Source organism: Periophthalmus magnuspinnatus, chromosome 14, assembly GCF_009829125.3.
Source record: "Periophthalmus magnuspinnatus isolate fPerMag1 chromosome 14, fPerMag1.2.pri, whole genome shotgun sequence".
NCBI lineage: Eukaryota > Metazoa > Chordata > Actinopteri > Gobiiformes > Gobiidae > Periophthalmus > Periophthalmus magnuspinnatus.
The window spans coordinates 11,308,272-11,327,994 of NC_047139.1; the positions used below are offsets into that span (position 1 = coordinate 11,308,272).

Sequence of the window (19,723 nt, forward strand, 5' to 3'; positions counted from 1 at the left end):
TTTATATATGAATAAACATATGGCTTGAATTCATATTTTAATCTTATACTGTCCATCAAATCTTCCATACTATGATTTCTTTATGATTATTTGCGGACACGAGGTTAGTCCGATTGACTCTTTTATCCCGAGATTACAATCCAGACCGGAGCACTGTAGATTATTGAGGATTATTATTATCCATGAAAAACTATGACATTTATGGTTATCAGGTCATTTGGGATCAAGGGTCATGATATAAACTGATGATAACTAGTGCTCTTGCCTCTCAGTGTGGAGGTTGTGGGTTAGACTTTTACGGTCAATGAATGCGAGTAAACATAAGAAGAAGGATAATAAACTTAATGTAATTTGATGATTCGGTGCCTATTATTGAATGTATGTTGGACATGTCACTAAAGCCATGTTGGTTTTGTTTTTCTTGCAGGGCGTTGTACACATACGAAGAGGAGACCAATGACTTGACACTCGCTGCCTCAGGAGGTGAGTGAAATAAAATTGAGGACACATACACATGTTTTTCTCACTCAGCATAAACAGAGGCTGCACTAGCACTGATTAATGATTGACTGCAGGTGATGACGATTTAGGTAGTGACGCTCATGTGAAGCTCATTCTGATTTTTGATTGGATAATCATCTTGAGAACCTTAAATCCAAATTATAACAGGAAACAATTTGGCCACATTTTTTTGTAACTAGGAATAAATGAATATTAACTGATTACAGGTTAACTCTATATTGGATTTGAACATGCTTACCTCATATATGGAAACACAGTTAAGTTGTGTTTATCACATACAGTTCATTTAAAATATGTGTTAGTTTGTTTGTTTGTTTTTTTCCCCATACAGTATTTTCCAAAATCAGGTTATAAAGCATTTTTATCAATTGCAAACCTGGAAGTACAACTGTAGAACTGAGGTGTCTAGGTTCAGACTTTGCTTTTCTTCCTGAAAGTTGTTAAACATGTGTAACATACATTTTTTTATATCTACATGTAGACAGCACAGTCTTATTTTGACAGAGGTTACAGCCCATAAAATATTTTGTCTTATTTCTGCAAGTTTAGCTCATCTTTCAAGACAACATCCTTACATGCATATTAGAGACCTCATTAAAAAACAAATGGACTATTTTCTACTTTACAATCACAGCCTAAGTCCACAGTTTGTGCTGAGTGAGACTAGTCCTGATTAAAGCACTACTGGAGTGTGTGAATGAAGGGGTCTCTGCAGTGGCTCTGATTGGAGAAGGCCGTTTGAGAGGGCACAGCCAAAGTCCTAAAAATACTAAAGTCATATTACCAAGTTTAGAGAAACAAAAGACAAAGAGATGGACTATGACAAAAAAAAATGATAAAACTTGCATGAACTAAGATTTAATCTATAACAAACAAATTGTTTATTAAGAATTAGTCAGGCTTAGTAACTTCTTAGCCGAGAGGTTAGGAATTAGGGTCGAGGTATTAATTACTCAGTTACTAAACCTCAAGCTGCCTTAAAGGACCTGTACCTGATTTTTTCCCCATGTATTTAAGCTAAATTTGTCTTGCCCCAGTAGAGATATATTGTATAAGCAGCTCTTGCAAAATAAATCTGCTGTTTACGCTAACAGACTATAAAAACACTACAATTAAATGCAGACAGCACGCCGCAGTCTTATTTTGACTCTAAGAGCTGCTTTAACAATAAACTTACTTTATTACATGAAAAATGTGGTATTTCTAATTGTTCTGTCGAGGTCTTTAGGTTTAGTCTTTTGTGTATGAATTATAAGACAGGAGCAGAAATAGAGCGGTGACAGGTGAAGTGATGTACACTGATTGTAATTTCACCCTGGCACCTGTCTGTGGGAGGGAGGCGTCAGGAGCAAGTGAACATTATGTCCCTGAAGTTGATGAGTTGGAATCAGGAATAAAATGTATGGATTTGAGCTGAGAGTAATTTTAGAGGCTACAACTGAGTCAGAGCATCTCCAAACCTGCTCTCAAATTTACACCTGGTTTAGTCTCGGATTTGGCCATGTTTAGTCCTGGGTTTGACCTGGCTTCACCCTGGATTTGACCTGTTTTAGTTCTGGTTTAGTGTAGTTCTAGTGTGGTCTTCCTGGTTTTCAGAGGTCATATCTATCAGAGGTCCCTAGTTTAGATCTAGTCCATTAGAATGAGTCCATGTTAGACCTGGTTTAGTCCTGGATTTGTCCCTGTTTAGTCTTAGGTTAGACCTGTTGTTTTGGGGTTTTTTTTAAAACTGGGTTTAATCCTGGTTTAGGCATGAATTTGTATAACTCCTGTGACGTTTAGTTTTAGGTAAGATCTGGTCTAATCCTGAAATATTCACTGTTTAGTTCTGGTTTAGTCCTGAAATAGTCCTGGTTTAGTTCTGAGGTAGTCAGTGTATAGTCCTGAATTAGTTTTGGTTTAGTTCTGGGTTCGTCCTGGTTTAGCTCTGTTTTAGTCCTAGGCTATTCCTAGTTTAGTCCTGTAGTTCTGGGTTGGATCATGTTTAGTCTGGGTTTAGTGCAGGTCTTTGGTATTGCTGTTCTGCTGTGGTCAATATCTAGAGGTGCTTTAGTCCTGCTTTAGACCTGGGTTAAATCTGGTTTACCCCTGATTTAGCCCTGTTTTAGCTCTGGTTTAGCCCTGGTTTAGCCCTGGTTTAGCCCTGGTTTAGCCCTGGTTTAGCCCTGGTTTAGCTCTGGTTTAGCCCTCCTTTAGGCCTGGTGGGTAAGCCAAGGTTTAGCACAGCTCTTGTGGGGTGTACATGGACCATATTAAGATGTGGTGATATTATTTTGGCTGATGTCCGTATGGTTGTCTCTCTGTTTGCAGAAGGAGGTCTGGCTGAGATCACTCTGACGTTTGACAACAGTTTGGTCATGTACGGATTCTGCAGCATCAAGGAGCCGTCTGCAGCTCTGCCCCGGTACATCCTCATCAACTGGGTCAGTATCAAACTATTTTTATTTTTATTTTTATTATGAAAAAACAAACTTGAAAACATTTGAGCAAGATTGGTTCTCCATAGATCTGACCTGTGACCTGGTGGTGTCAGCTGCTTGTCTTCATGGAGATAGATAAGTTTAATGCTGTATTGTGTAATGTACCAGGCAAAACAATAATATGGAGGCAAGCAGGTGGTGGACACTCCATCAGAAAAGTTACTTAGTGAATCTTTAAGCAAAGAAAATGTCAAGTGCAAACATTATCACCTCTTATTTCTAATGTTTATTTTCCAAGTGTGGTTAGTCCATTAGAATTTTAGTGTGAATGTTATTGTGTTTTCCAGGTGGGAGATGATGTCCCGGATGCACGGAAATGTGCCTGTGCCAGCCACGTGGCCACCATCGCAGACTTCTTCCAGGTCGAAAACGTGAAGAAAAACAGTTTACTTTACAGTTACCTTGATCATCAAAGACCCATCGTACTCTCATAATCAGTGTTTAAATAAAAGGTGTAATCAAGTAGTAGTATTCAATAAAACAATGGGTAACACTTTATAATAACTACACTTTAATTAGCCTTAAAAAACTACAAACAAATACTTAATCCATAATGAGCAAACAGTTAATACTTAAACCCGACTCCTAACCCCTTAGCTCTTTATTTATATCCAATTATATTTCTATATGGGATATAAATATTTAGAATTATTTATTTCACCATGTTACCTTTTATTGTTTTGAAAATATACACTCCGAAACAGAGTATTAAAATTTTAATCCCTGCTCCTCTTGCTCCCTGCTGTAAGTCCCCCACCAATGGAACTACTGCTCATTGCATCAGGTTTGTGAAGTTGTAGTGTATCATTTTGTATCTTGTATCTATCTCTCGTATATTTATGGCAATTGTCCGTGTGGGAGCATGTGTTATATAGACTTGTGGGCTGAGCCTTGTACTAGAGATGTACAATTGTACTGTTAACCATAAGGACGTTTGATTAGTGCCCGGGAGAGATCACAAGATTACTCAAACATGCATGGATGACGTATAAAACCACTTCAGGCATGTTTTTGATGTGGAAACAACCTTATAACATGGTAGAAAGCTCCAAAAAGTTGGTTTTGCATAATACTCCCTTTTTAAGTAGTTATTAAGCCTGGATAATTTTTAATGAACTATAAGTCTGTGCTCATGCTCTCTGGCTAATTAAGGTGTAGTTATAAAGGCAGTTAAAATTCAATGAAATATCAGAGATACTTTTACACCTCTGTTGTACTTTTAACTTCATCAACATATCACCTCCACCCTTTTTCCTTGTGTGTGATACCTGTAGTAGTTAAAATGTGGGGGCAGATCAGAGCCTGACTAATGCACAAATACTGCGCTCTCCCACTCACTGTACAGCACTTAGATTCTAGGACACTGGGTATTCATGGGTTTTAAGCAATGGCAACTGTCCCCGTTATCATAGCAATTAAGCAATTTAAATCAGAAAAATATGTCTTTTGAATGGTTGGAAAGGTCCTGCTATTGCCCCTCATTCATACCGAGTGCCCACTTTGTACCTGCAGCTAAACTTGTCTCATTGAATACATTATGTTTGATTAGTTTGGTGGTTTGTGTTTAACAGAAAAAGACCACGTAATTACACATGGAGCCCTCCTACATATTGTTAACAAGTGATGTACTATATATTCTAATAATATTTTTGCCATTTTGCTAGCATGGACATTAACACAAACTGATATCTTAAAATGGGGATTAAAAACTATTGGTGTGTTACAATCGTTTCCAGAGGTTGGATTTTTTTAGTTCCAGCTTGTACGTCACAACATTTCTACTCAGAAAATTGAAGAACATTTCAGAGTTTGAGTTAGAACTGGTAAAAATTACAAACTAAACTTTTAAAATATTGATCGTACTTGTGTTATTTTCCCTCCTGTCCATCCTCTGTCTGTGAACCTGTTCCTGCACAGTAACAGTCAACAAAAGCAGACATTCACTCTCAAACGTTGCTTTATTAACTGTTAATGCAATAAACATGTCCTGGTTACTACGCTAACTTAATTAGATCCACATTTTGGCTGATTTGAGCCCTTTCCAACTTGATTATTTCCCATAATATACTGGTGATTTTTTTACATTGAACATAACAACTAAAACACATCCACTGTTCAACTAGGAGCTTATGTCATTCCGAGATCTACGTTCTGACCTCCAATGGCGACTGAACGCAGCATTTTTGTGATAAACATTCATAACTTTTAAAATAAATAAACAATATAATCTGTAAACCTATTATAAATGCCTATAAATGCTTTCAAAACAATTACTTCCTATCAATGCATGCGTGGTTTAGCTAAAGGGAGGCTACAAAGTGGGTATCTGGTATGAAAATTCTTCATAAAATTCTCAAAATCAGGAAGGAATCAATGCTCTGAACATTGACGGTTGACTTTCAATAGAAATCAATTAATAATAATAATAATAATAATAATAAGATATTTCTGCAGAATATTGTCTAGTTATTGTGTTTGTTTTGATGAGATAATGAGGTAATGATTATGTCAGAAAGAAAAAGCAACTGAAAGAAACAAACGTAGCCACATGATTCAGAAAAATACTACTGGTACATTTATTCTGTCATTGATGATAAAATGTTTAGCAGTTACAGGTTTGTGAAATGAATGGAAAAGTTCCAAATTTATTTAAGGTGGTATTTCTTAATTGCATGACACTGCGGTGATAATGCAATGCCAATTTAAGGTGGTATTTTGTAATTCCTAGGAGAAGAGGTGATATTCAGTTCATCTTGATTATTTTAGACAGTGCTCTAGGAATTATATGTGATATTTAGTTACTTAGTTACTAGTTACTGTATTTAAGGTGGATTTTAATAATGGCAAGAAATTGAAGTAGTCATTTAACGTAATAGGTTTAAGCTGGTATTTGTTTGTTACATTCCAGGGCGTAGAGGTGATACTGAAAATAATGTGATAATTTAAGGTGTTTTTTAAAGTTCTAGGGAATACAGGTTGCAGGTGTCCAGTTTCAGGGTTGTTCAAGGTGTTACAGTCTAATTATAGTGAATATAAGTGATTCAAGTGGCTTGCTTTGTTAAGGTGATATTTTCTAATCCCAGGGTGTAGAGGTGATCGTGAATGCCAGCAGCCTGGAGGACATAGAGCCATCTGCGATTGGACAGAGACTGACCAATGGGACGACAGCAGTGGCCAGTCCAGTCCTTAGCCGCCTTAAAACCAGGGAGGACGAGCACCCAGATGTGGTAGGTATAGCATTAGCATTAGTCCACTACAGTGAGGAATGAGGAAATAAAATATTTATGTTTTAAAAAATGTTTTTTTTTGTTTGTTTTTTCAATGAAGGGAACAGTTTATGAGAAAACCAACGCAGAGATGGAGATGAAGAAGATCAATAGAGAGGAATTCTGGGAAAAGGCTAAGGTAAGTATTGTATCTTTAAGAACATGTTGGCTAACTAGAGCAAGGCTAAACCAGAGATAAACCAGGACTGAATCACAACTTAACCACATCTAAACTTAAATAAACTAATAAATATTATCCAGAATACACCAAATCCAAAGCAGGATTAGAACGGGTCTAAATCCAGACTAAACTAGAAAACAACTGAGCCAAGACTAAAGCAGGACTAAATTAGGGCCAAGGGACCAAGATTCAACCAGGATTATAATAGGACTATACCAGGACTATACTAGGACTATAACAGGACTAAACCAAGATTAAACAAAGAATAAACGAGGTGTAAAACAGAACTGCGTGAGGACTAAATCAGGACTAAACCAGGACTATACCAGGACTATACCAGGACTAAACCAAGCTTAAACAAGGAATAAACGAGGTGTAAAACAGAACTGCGCGAGGACTAAATCAGGACTAAATCAGAATTAAACCAGGACGAAACTGGAACTAAACTAGGACTACACTGGGACTAAACCAGAAGGAAAACAGAACTGAATTAAATCAGGAATTAAATCAGGACCAAACCAGGATTTAACCAGAACCCAACAAGGACTAAATGAGGACTAAATCAGGACTAAATCAGGACTAAATCAGGACTAAACCAGGACTAAACCAGGACTAAACCAGGACTAAACCAGGACTAAACCAGGACTAAACCAGGACTAAACCAGGAATAAACCAGGAATAAACCAGGACTAATATAGAACTAAACCAGGACTACACACCAAGTCTAATCTGAAACCACAACAAAACTAGAGCTAAACTTATTCTCAACCAGGACTCAACCAGATAGAGTTGGATTATGTAAAAATTTTAAACCTAGTTTGGATGACAACTTTTTGAAAACATTTTTATAACAGGATTGCAATTGTCTAAAACTGCACTAAAAGGAAAGTGGATTAGAAAACTTCAAAAAAATCACAATTCAAACTGAATATTTCAACTACCGCTACAAGTTATAATTTAGTTTGATGATTTGTGATTTCTTGTTTTTATTTTCAGAGGGAAGAGGAGCTGAGAAAGGAGGAGGAACGTAAGAAGGCAGCCGAGGAGCGACGGAAATTTGAGGAAGAACGGATGGAACTGGAACGACTGGAGCAGGAGAACCGCGAGAAGAGATACAGAGAGAGAGAGAGGGAGATCGAGGAGCACAGGTAACGGGAGAGCTAGAGAGAGAGAGGGAGGGGGGGAGCATCAAGAATCACAGGTAATGAGAGAGAGGAGCGCATGTAACAGGAGAGAGAGAAAGAATGAGAGTGAGAGAGCGAGGGAAGATTGAGGCGCACATGTAATGGGAGAGAGAGAAGAGCACAGGTAACAAGAGAGGGATAGAGAGAGAGAGAGAGAGCACAGATAACAGGAGGGAGAGGCAGGATTGAGGAGCACAGATAACAAGAGAGAAAGAGGAGCAAGGTAGCAGGAGAGAGAGTGGTCTGAGTGCTCTCTCTCTCCTGCTTCTTGAGAGAGAGGGAGAGAGACAGAGAGAAGTACAGGTTTTGATCAGTTAAACCAAAATTTAGACTGATCAGAATTAAACCAAGATAAATCAATAGACTGAAACTGGAAACAAGTTATGCTTAGAGTTTACATAATCCAGGGTTTGACTCATCTCAGAATAGTGTTTAAAATCTAGACTATACTATCCTCAACTGACATTTTAGTTGTTATCATTAAAACCGAGCATATGATCTGATCCCTGTTTTGGTGATATTGTCATATGGAACATTCCTGACAAAGTAAATCTCCATAGAGAGAAGTAGGTGGCGTACGCTCCACCAGAGCCTTTAATAATATAAGATAATAAGATTAACAAAGAAGCAACATTTTTTGTTAAATTTTCAAATCCAAAATATACATTTTTACAAATGCAGTCTTCAGTTATTATTTGACTTAACATAGGATATTCAAATACAAGTCTTATATGTATGTATACTGTTTTCGTCAAACAGGAAGAAACTACAGGAAGAGGAAGAGGCCAAAGAACGACAGATGAACCAGCCCCCTGTGGTAAGGCCCTCCATCCAAAGACCCAAAACTTTATCATCATCTCTTCAAGGATAATCTGAGAAGATGCTGTGGAATAAACCAGACTGTGCTGCCCTCTGCTGGCCATTGAGCATAAAAACAATCTTAACCTAAACATCTCATGTTCCCTGTGTATCTTTGCAGGCGTCAGATCCAAACATTGAAGACTTGAGTTTGGACAAAAGGGAATCAGAGGTTGAGGTGAGATCCCATGAAATAATTTAGCATCTTCTTCATTTTGATCAAATGTAACACATAGATATGCCAATGATGCATCCTGAAAGTACAGTTGCATGTCTAAAAAGGGACTCAATTACGAGCACAAGTACTGCTCTAAAAATGTGCTTTTAAGACTACTAGTTTCTATACTCTTGAATAAGATTGAAGCTGTATTTGTAATGAGTTACTTTCAGTGTTGGGAAGTAACTAAATGTGTTTATACTCATTTAGAATATATGTATTCCAGGACAGTTAATCTTTGATGTGGTTGTATTCAGAATGCAGTTACTTTCCTAAACTCCAAGGAATACATAGCGGTATTTGATCACACAATTTAGGTTTCACACTCACTCTTACAGTTTGTGCATGTTTTATTTATCCTTCTATAATTAGTGATAAATACATGTACAAACTCTACAACAAACATAAAGTTGTTTTTGCCCATTTTTTTTTTGCACTATAATATAATGCAACTTAATGTGAGAGCACTCAGAATACTGCACTCAAAGTAAGGGAATATGTTACAAAATACATTTTAGAGATAGACTGATATATAGATATATTTATGTATAGATTTAAGCTGCAGAGTTTTGAAAAAGTATATTCTATGGCTAATTGTGTCTTCATTTTCTTTCGCTTTGTTGGAGCTCATGTCTTTCAGTGATTCTGTATATTTAATGATGGTTCACTGGGATTATCCTGCTTTATTGTTATTGTATCAGTGGCATTAAGTAATTTCAGTATTATCATTTATCGTTATATTTCTCTGTAGTTATATATCATGCTTCAAAATGTGTTGTTGTGAAAGGCCTACAGATATATATCGGATGGTAGATGTATTATATGTATATTTTCCCCTTGTTAGCTTATTGGCTATTAGCTTTAAATCTGCACCACAGACTGACTTTTGGGCTGATCTGCTGCCTAAAGAATATGTATAAAGTATTATTTGAACATTTTACTCTACACTAAATAGTTATCAGCATCGGCCATGAAAAACCCACATTGGTCGACCTCTAATAGATTTTTATTCAGGTAATCAGTGTTTTGCAACTACATATTTTTTGTATTTTTCCTAACCCCATTTACTCCCCACGCCTGATAACAATAATAATTTGTTTTGTTTTGGCTTGTGTAGGAGGCGAAGGCGATCATAGCTCAGCGCTCAGGAAACCCTCGGGAGTTTTTCAAACAGAAAGAACGCGCCATGACCATCTGCGTGGACACATCTCCTGTATCTGTGCACCGGCCCGGTAACACTCACACTTACTATTTTTGTCACTATTATATATTTTACTAAAGCTGCACTATGTAACTTTCCTTGTTTCCGTGGAGATGACCTTGCCTGGAATGTTCCTCAGAATGACATTTTTTAAGGTGTTTAACATGATGAATAGGTTAAATGCCATACTGTGGAGCTTTCCAGGCACAGTGGTAGTATCTCCATGGAGACAATGAGGTAGTGGACCCCCACCACCACCGAAAAAGTTATACCTTTAATACAATTTATACTTGACAATCTTTTTTTTTTCTTTTTTTTTTTTTTTTTACTTTTTTCATCATTTTGGATGTGCATTGTCAAATGTTATAAACTATTTTTAAATTAAGATTAAATCAAGGGCAGAACAAACCTAAACTAAACTGGTTGGACTAAACCGGGACTAAACTTGGACTAGATCAGAACTAACTCAGGAGTTTTAAATCAGATTATTTACTAGAACTAAACCAGGATTTGATCTAGACTAGTTATGAGATTAGAGACTAAACCAGAAAAATGTGTGTGTGTGTGTGTGTGTGTGTGTGTGTGTTTAATAAATAAATGTAAAAAGCTACTCTTCCTTTCCATTCTTTAAAATAAAGTATAATCAATCCTAATATTAAAGGCCTGATTTTTACTTTCTTAAAATGTGAAAAACAGAACTAGTTCATTTTAAACATTTTGCAGTCGTCCAAAGTTATTCCTCGAATTTCAAGCTTCCTAATGATTCACCGCATTGAGTAACAAGCTCTTTTCCGCGACTGTAGCTAACAACAACTAGCAATGAAATGCTTTCTACTTAGATGCAGACAGCACTGAGTGGACTTATTCTGACCTTTTGAAAGTAAAATCATAATATTAACAGTGACTCCTCATGTGTTTAATCGCATATTGTCTCCAATATCACACTAACTGCATTATTTCTTTGTTATTTTCTTAAATTTTTCTAATTCCTCTGCTCCATTTGCTCCTGTCCTCTTCCACATCTTTGCCTCTGCCGCCGCTTCTGTCTCTGCTCCTGTCTGCTCCGTGTGGCTTCTGTCATTGGTCTGTTCCCTCTCTGTGTCCTTAAATGGGACTTTTGGGGACATTTTTTGGACATTGTTTGGGTTGGCGTGCCAAAGGCCGCGTGGACAGTCCATTCTTGAAGCAGCAGCACAGCCCCAGTACCCCCCCTCCTCACGCACGGACACACCATCTCTCTGGTACGTACCTAAATCTCAGGAAAACTTAGAAAAAATAGATTTTAAATATTAATAAGACCCAAAAACATGCCAGGAATTGGTGAGCAGCTACAAACTCCATACAGGTTTGATATGTTCCCATGAGATTAGTGAGCATCTAGGTGTTAATTTAACTATGGACAATTTACTGCTTTTGTTAGAATTATCCAAACCTTCATTTCAAAAATGTTCAATCTTATCATTCTTTGCTGGGTATTTGGTCCACACCATAGATTGTATAAAGAAGCCAAATGAAGCCAATCAAGGCTAGTACTTACAGCCTTATGTAGAGCTAAATTCCATATTTGGAATTCCGATCACATGTATCATAGCAACCAAAGAGCCAATTAGGAGCCAGGTTGCTGAAGGTACTTGCTCCTTCCCACCTGCCCCGCAGGTTTAGCAGTGGGCGGGCACTTAGCAATGCTGTTATTTAAACCTGTTGCTAATGATAGCAGGAGCTGAACTCTGGGAAAGAAAGCACCTGACAGGTCTGTTATTAATATCTTTATTTAGGGACAGAACAGCAAGTAAAAACACCAGGATCATGTAGAGTTTGACAACAGCAGGTACAGAGAAAGGAGCCACCATCATAGACCAACAGAAAGTGAAATGGAGGTAGTCAAGCCAAATCGCCTCATGCTCACTTTTTATTTGGAACCAAGTCTAGCTCAAGATCTGGAGATGGGTCCCCGAGCAGGCACGGTGGCACTGCTCCTGATACGCACCATTGAAGTATGGGTCAAATGCAGAGGACAAGTGGAGGACAAGCTAGTGAATATAGTTCACCTTCAACTATCGATCACAATATTGAATAGCCAACCCACCAGAAAACTAGAAGATAAAGACTGCCACTTTGAACTTAAAAATTAAATCACTTTTTTCTATTTTGTTTTGTGTTTGTCGGTCGCTGCTAATTTCTCTGTCCTCTTTGGTTTCTCTGTCTCTATAGCAACACTTTTACTTTGACTGAAATTAATGTTTGGTTTTCTCAAATGTTTCTTTTATCTTCTGGCCGTGTTGGATTTTGGACATGTATTTGGTCCTGATTAATGAATTGAGTGAGTTTTGAATGAGAGATTTTTTGACACCGCCTTTGATCATCCTCTTTGTGTGGCAGTGCATAAACAGTAATCGTGCTGTGGATCATTTGTGATATGTAACATTTTCATTTTATAAACAGGTTATGGACGCTATGAACATTATGCTGATGGTTTTCAAAGCACACCCTCACTAAAATGTTTACTGTCTTAAAAATGTGAAAAACACAACTAGTTCATTTTAAAGTTAAAGAGCATCCTGATTATTCACCATAATGACTAACTAGTATGTTTACACGCACCTCCTGACTAATTTTGACCTCAAAATCTTCTTAAATAATACAATCTGTACTGGGGCAAAACTGGGGCTGTATCTGACTTTCACGTACTCTTAAAAACTATTTAAAAAATCATAAAGTTATTTGTATCAGTCCAAAGTTATTCTTCATTTACGTTAAGACAGCTAAATGAAGAATGCATCCAATTATTCACCATGATGAGTTTATAAGCACTATTCACAACTTTCACAAGACAAAGATCAGTATGGTCCCTTTAAAGCCAAACAACAAGTTAAAGATGACATAAAAATAGCTAACCTATTTATTACTTCCCTCGTTTTTTATCGTATATTTCGTATTGTCTGCACTATATTACTTCCACTGCAAAAATCATGACTAAGAATAAGACCAGATGCCCTGTCTGACATAACCCTCTGTTTAGATGATTAGTTTAAAATGTGTCTATTTATATTTGAGCTCGGTGCTTTGGAGATGGTCAGCAATAATGTAAATATAATATACGCTCATATAATACTCTACATTTAAACCTGCAGATATCTCCATGGTGTAATGTGGGTTACTGCATGCTTTGTTGAGTAGCAGTTCATTGGTGCCATTTGAACATTTGGCACATTTCAGATTTGCTGTACTTACACGGTAAATATGTCATCAGTGTGATTTTGTCATTAACAGTATTTATACATGATTGTAATTGCTCATTTTAGTGGTGTTTTCATCGATCTGAATCAACAAAGTGTATTTTGGATATTGTGCCAAGACAACATTCTCCTTGGGGACTTTTGCATTGTCAACACAGGTTTTTTTCCTTAAAGGTGCACTATGTAACTTTTCAGGTGGAGGGAATGTCACTTACTCTTCACCATTGATATTATTATGTTATTGTGTTGCCTTTAATGTTCCACAGCATGGCATTAAACTTATCTTAATGGAGACAAGAAGGTGATTTTTAGCAGTAAATACCGTCCAAGCAAAGCAATCACATCTCCATGGCAACCCCCAACCAGAAAAGTTACATAGTCCACCTTGAAACTGTGACTAAACCTAGAACTAAACCTGGACTAGACCAGAGCTACACTAGGACGAGAACAGAACCAAAAAATGTCAGTTTTAGTGTAACATGGCACAGACCGTTTATTGTGCACTGTGTAACTTTACTAGTGGAACGTGTGCGACCTGCTGGTTTTCATGGAGATGTTATAGATTTGTCCATAATTCAATAAGTGCAATATATTTTAAAAGCCAGACAATATCACATTTTAGGCAGAGCAATACCATCTCCATGATAAAAAGCAGGTAGCAGATTCTTACACCAAACAGTACCACAGTGCACCTTTAATGATTTTCACGAGTGGAAAAAGATGTTTGTCACAATATCCAGTTTGTGTCTCCATTTTGACGTTGCTTTTCGATATTATGGCTTCAGATGAGTGTTGTGTTAAAGGGTGATGACCACATGAAATGAATGAATAACTGTGGCCATGTTGTTTTTAGATGAAACTGAAAACAATGATGATGATGATGATGATGATGATGAAGGCACAAAGCGCAGCATGTCCACCGTGTCTCCAGGTCCCAAAATGTTCAGCACAGCCACAAAAGAGGACAGCACCGACCTGTGGGGTGAGTGTCGACTTTCACAAGGATGAAAATCTACAGGAAAAAATTTACAGAAATATATTCTACAGCAGGGATATTCAACTTCATTTTCTTGAGGGACACATTTTTCAGAGGGCCATCGTCTCTGGGCCGGATAAGTGCATGACTCAACACCACTTAAAATATAATTTGGGGTTGCACAAAATATCTAGATGTGTTTCAATAGTGACAATATAATAACTGTTATATTCAGTTTTTGAATATAACAGTTAACAACACTGCCCTGCCAAATTGCCAAAAAAGTGGCCTGCTGAAACAGATTTAAACACTAGACTAGTGCCAACCAGATCTAATCCAGGACTAGCCTATAATTAAACTAGAACTAAACCAAAATTAACCCAGAATTAAACCAGGTCTAAACCAGTAACAAAGAGAAAAAACATTATTTTAATATATGGATCAATTTGTTTGGATAACCTGGTTTGGCCCCCAGTCCGCAAGTTCAGTCGGCCTGTTTTAGAGAGCGGTGAGGTCCAGAGCGCTTGATTCTCCTAATGTCTAAATACATGAGACATAAATAACATGGAATGTTCCACAGTGTAGCTTTTATACAGATTTTTTTCTTTATAATCCTGACTCTGTTGTCCTTCAGATCCGTTCCCCAAACATGAGTCGACGCCCCCTGTGCAGGACACCGCCCCTCCCTCCAAACCAGTGCAGAGCGTGGCCCCTCAGCCCCAGAACTCCTTCTCTGTGTGGGACAGTGGAACTGACAGCCTGGTGGAGCTCTGGGACACCAAGCAAAACGAACCTAAGTCTGAGCCCGGCTCCCAGTCCCACCAGGCCGCGTCTCACTGCCCCTCCCTGGTGGAGCTGACGGGCGACTGCAGTGCCACCTCCCAGGCCATAGGCGGCAGACCTCAGCCGCTGCTTAGCTTCGACGACGTCATGGATGGAACGTTCTGCTCCGTGAACGAACAGGAAGACCCGCCCATGACCCTGAGCTACCAGCATGCACTGCAGCATGCAACCAATCAGGAGCCGGAGCTGGATGACGGACCGCTGCTCATGACCAATGGGAATGGGGACTCGCTGCTAAAGGAGGGAACTCAGGTAAAATCACATTGTAGTATTTATTGGCGGCAGGTGAAATAAAATGTTAATATTATTATGCTGAAAGAACTAATATAAATTGTAAATATAGGAACATTTTCTTTTCTTCCAGGAGTGATGGGTTTATTATAGTTGCAGCAGCACACATTTGCAATAAGTAATAATGTCAGTATGTAACTTACAGTTCCATTTTCTAGACTTCCATAATTTATGTTCCCTATTTTAAATTAGAGTTATTATTTCATGAATTAACTGAAATATAATCATCAAACTATTGTGGTTCGCCACATGTTTTGTGAAGATTACATAGTCAGTGACAATGGAAGAAAAATGGCTTTGTGGGTTTATGTAAACATGGTCCTGGAATTAAACCAGAGACATTCTTGGTGCATGGACAGCTGCCAGAATTCAAAGTTTCCAATGTATTAGGGTTGTCAGAAGTATCGAAAATCAGATACTAATCGATACTAAATCTAGTGTAGAAACTACGTATATGCACGTTTGGGCCTTTTTAACCATTAACCTTTCCTGAATAGCTTTAGAATATCTAGTATATGTATCAGAACAAGTATAAGAACACACTGACTAGTATACGCCCATCGGCCACTATTCAACCTACCTGGACGACTGTTGGATTACACGGCCTTATATAAAAGAAAGTACTATGATTGAATGTTGAAACTTGTACTGTCTAAAAGAGAGTTTTTTTTATTATCATTGTAGTATTGAAATCGATATTGAGTATTGACTCTACTCCTTAGTATCAAAATCGAGTTTGAAATTTTAGTATCATGACAACACTACAGTATGCTCACTCACATAAAACATATTTTACTGTGCAATTCTTTCATTTGTTTGACTTGATCCTCTTATGTCTTTTGTCTTCTGTCCTCGCAGGCCAGCGAAGGATACTTTAGCCAGTCACAGGAAGAGGAATTTGGCCAATCAGATGAGACCTCCGCTAAAGCCACACCCATCTTTTATAACAAGCCTCCAGGTCAGTCAGAATGAAGACACAGCACTATGTAATGACACTATTTGTAGTAGTAGTAGTAGAAGTAGAGGTATAAGTAGTATCAATAGCAGTAGCGGTAGTGATAGTCATAGTAGTTGTGTGATTGTTTTTTATTTTTGCTTGCAGAGATTGACATCACATGTTGGGACACAGATCCGGTGGTGGACGATGAAGACGACTAACAGCCAATCAGAGCCAACCAGGAAGAGGAAGTGCGCTTCACCAGATAATTTTTTAAAAAACAAAAGAAACAAAAAAAGTAATAATTATAATAATATTAATAATGAGTCTTGCATCAGAACTACTTGTGTATAATCTTTTAGAGGAAGTGAACCTGTAGCCTTCAGAATAAAAGCCTTGCGTTGAAGACTTTGGACGGCTTACTTTGGGTTCCGATCTTATTTATTGTTTCTTGTTTTATTTTGAAAGTGTTCAGCCTCGGTTCCACTTAGAGATTAAATTTGGTGGGGTTTTTAAATGGTTTTTGCAGGACATGTAGCTTCAAAATTAAAGCAATAGTCAACTAGAAATGAACTTGAAAGTACCAAATATACATGCTTATATTTTAGCAATGTAAAGCTACATTTTGTGCTCACCCAGATACACTCGAAATCGCCATTAGATCACGCCTTCAAAATAAGATGTGTTTGATGTGTTTGATAAAAGGGCATTTGATTTTTACTGTCTTAAAACAATAACAGAACCTGCTCATTTTAAACTTTTTTCAGTGATCCAAAGTTATTCCTTTCTTTATGCATTTTGAGCATCCTAATTATTCACCACGATGGGTTTATAAGTGCTATTCACTGTCACGGTAAAGCAACAACTAGTATGCAAAAAAAAAAAAAAAAATTCTGAGTACAGGGCCTTTAATAGTTGCTGAAATAAGTAAATAAGTCAAGGGGAAAGAATCCTGAAAATATCTGAATAAAATACAATTAGATGCAAATACTATGCTGAACTATCAAGTATACTACATACGAAAGTATTTTTCCCCCCATCACACTGCAATTTGGGAACTGCCGCTTTAGACCGATGCAATAATCCTTTTGATATCTCGCACAGGGCCACCAAAGGAAATCTTAGTTTTTTCATGCCAGATGCCCTTCCTGCCAATGCATTAATCCAGGCTTGGGAAAGAGCAAAAAACAGCCTTCTATTCTCCATTTAACTCTATAGAAAAACATACTTATTTCCACTTTTTAATTTTAATATCATGTTACCATACACATAAATGAATTGCATTTTGAAGAGAGTTTGTTGTGCCATATTTGATTTCTTGGTGGAATCGATCGTCCGCTCGGATTCGTGTTTTTTTGTAAATGTTTCTGGTCTGTTTTTACGTAGCGCACCGCTGCTTTAGATTCAATGACGCCAGTGTTAGCTTCATGCTGACGCTATGCTAGTCTTAGTGCTTTGAAATAACCACATTATTACATTAACTCTGCCATACCCACTCCTCTCTACCTCCTCCTCTCTCTCTCCCTCTCTCTCTTTTTCCTTTCCCTCTCTTTCTTCTCTCTTCTTTCTCACCCATTTTGTCACTCTCTTCCCTCTCCTTTCAATCTCCACCTCTTCCTTCTTTTGTTTTCTTTCCGCCTCTCTTGCTGACCCCGGCTCTCCTCTCCATCTCTCCCCTTCACTCTCCCTCTCCTCTTTCTCTTGCATTTCCCATCCTCTCTCCCTTCTCTCATCCCTCTCTCTTGCCCCCTTCTCTTATCTCCCACTTTCTCTTCTCTCTCCCTTCTCTCCTATCCCTTTCTCATCCTTTTTCCTCTCCCTTTCTTACCCTCTCTCTCCCCTTTCTCTCTCTTTCGTACCCCATCTATTCTTTTCTCTCTCTTTCTCTCTAAAGCCACATGATCTTGTATTTAGTCTCTCCTTCTGCTTGGTTTCATTTATATCTGAGAAAAGCAGGCTTGTTCCCACACAGATACGCCTCTGACTTTTTGCATTCCTTTTGTACATTTTTGACTGAATTCAAGATTAAAACGGCTTATAAACCTCACACTGTGTACACACATTTTGTTCAGGGTATTTACTACGTTTCTGGTTGAGCACTAGTCTCACAGATCATTTATGTTTAGGGAACTGAAAAAAAATTGGACATGATAGCTAAATTATATGTTATAATTTGGTGTTTTGATTCTCAAGACAACTCTCCAGTCAGAAAATAGACTGAGCCTCACACTAGTCTCTCATTTGGGTTGAGAGTTTCAATGATGAAATCCAGTTGGTTTAAACCTAAAAGGACTCTGATCTGAATTCTCACTATAAACCAGCGAGTGAATTCTGGAGGTTCTGTGCTTTCACATGAGGCATGGACTGTCCAGAAAAACGTGTATGTGTCGTCTATCTGCAGGTTAAGGCTTTGGTCGCCCAGGTTCACTCGTGATGGTAATGCCTTTTAAACAGGAAGAATGCAGGCTTCATTCCTTTAAAGTGCCTATATATATTCACCGAACCCTGCTTTATTGAAAAATAAAATATAATTTTTTTTCTAATTCAAGACATATGTATGTTTTACTGGTGCACAAAATGAACCGTGCATTAAAATCACTGTGTTCAAAGAATAAAACCAATACAATGCATCAACTCACAACAAATGACATACACACCTTTTCACAAAGACATGACCTTTTTTAATACTTCCACACTGAAATTATTTTAATTTTTAACCTTATGTATTCCAATAATAAACTTATTGTATTTATGCTATTTATACTTTTTAACATTTTAACACACACTCATCACCTAATTTCCATCGGGCTAGAATAATAATGAATATTTACTGCAAATCAGTGTGACTTCTGCTGTTGCCTTTTGAGAGACCAGTTCAGAAATGCAGGGCTTCACCTTGACAACTCTCATGTCATTTTCACAGCAAAGTCTGTTCCTTTTCTTGGTTTTTATGTCGTTTTATGTTTTTATGCCGTTTAAACGGCTCATTTAAGTCGGGCGGGTTCTTCGATAGACACATCAAAGGGTGCATTGACCGCATGTCTTGACCTTCATCGAACCCCTGAGATTGACTCACCGAACCCCTAGGGTTCAATCGAACCCAGGTTAAGAACCACTGCTCTAGACATTGCTAAGATAATATAAGATATTTAAATTTTTGCTAAAAATGGTATACAATATTCCACTTTGTTTTTGGGTTTTTTTGTGGTTTATAATTGTACTTTTTCATCGCAAAGGATGACATAACACCAGGTTATTCCATAACTATTTGCCCTAAAACAAACCTTGTTTAATTTACACAATATTTATTATTTGAGAAATTAGAATATATGATCAACTTTATTTTGGTAAAATAGGCGCTGAAGGGTCAAAAGTGTGTTCCTTGTGCTTAAATTTAGCTTAACTTTTTGTGACGACATCAGCACTGCTGCTGGTAATTTTATTTTTGTTTATTTTTCAACATTTCTTTTCAAGCTGCCCATTGATGGTGTAAAACTGGGGATAGGGATGACAGCATCTCATCAAGTCATA

At 37.6% G+C, this 19,723-nt stretch overlaps 1 protein-coding gene across 2 annotated transcripts in view; it reads left to right on the forward strand.

Annotated features, from left to right (window-relative positions):
- dbn1 (drebrin 1) overlaps nt 1-18,239 on the forward strand; it is a 71,461-nt gene extending 53,222 nt beyond the window's left edge. The window contains exons 2-14 of one of the 2 annotated variants that reach the window (XM_033978332.2): nt 428-483; nt 2,833-2,945; nt 3,290-3,373; nt 6,086-6,229; nt 6,330-6,407; nt 7,446-7,597; nt 8,393-8,450; nt 8,613-8,669; nt 9,826-9,940; nt 13,999-14,127; nt 14,756-15,216; nt 16,114-16,213; nt 16,358-18,239. In XM_033978332.2, coding sequence (XP_033834223.1) covers nt 428-483; nt 2,833-2,945; nt 3,290-3,373; nt 6,086-6,229; nt 6,330-6,407; nt 7,446-7,597; nt 8,393-8,450; nt 8,613-8,669; nt 9,826-9,940; nt 13,999-14,127; nt 14,756-15,216; nt 16,114-16,213; nt 16,358-16,413 — 1,603 coding nt within the window. In that variant the 3' untranslated portion in view covers nt 16,414-18,239. The remainder of the gene's footprint in view (nt 1-427; nt 484-2,832; nt 2,946-3,289; nt 3,374-6,085; nt 6,230-6,329; nt 6,408-7,445; nt 7,598-8,392; nt 8,451-8,612; nt 8,670-9,825; nt 9,941-13,998; nt 14,128-14,755; nt 15,217-16,113; nt 16,214-16,357) is intronic. The other variant, XM_055226691.1, reaches the window with a different exon arrangement.
- Nucleotides 18,240-19,723: the final 1,484 nt, after the last annotated feature.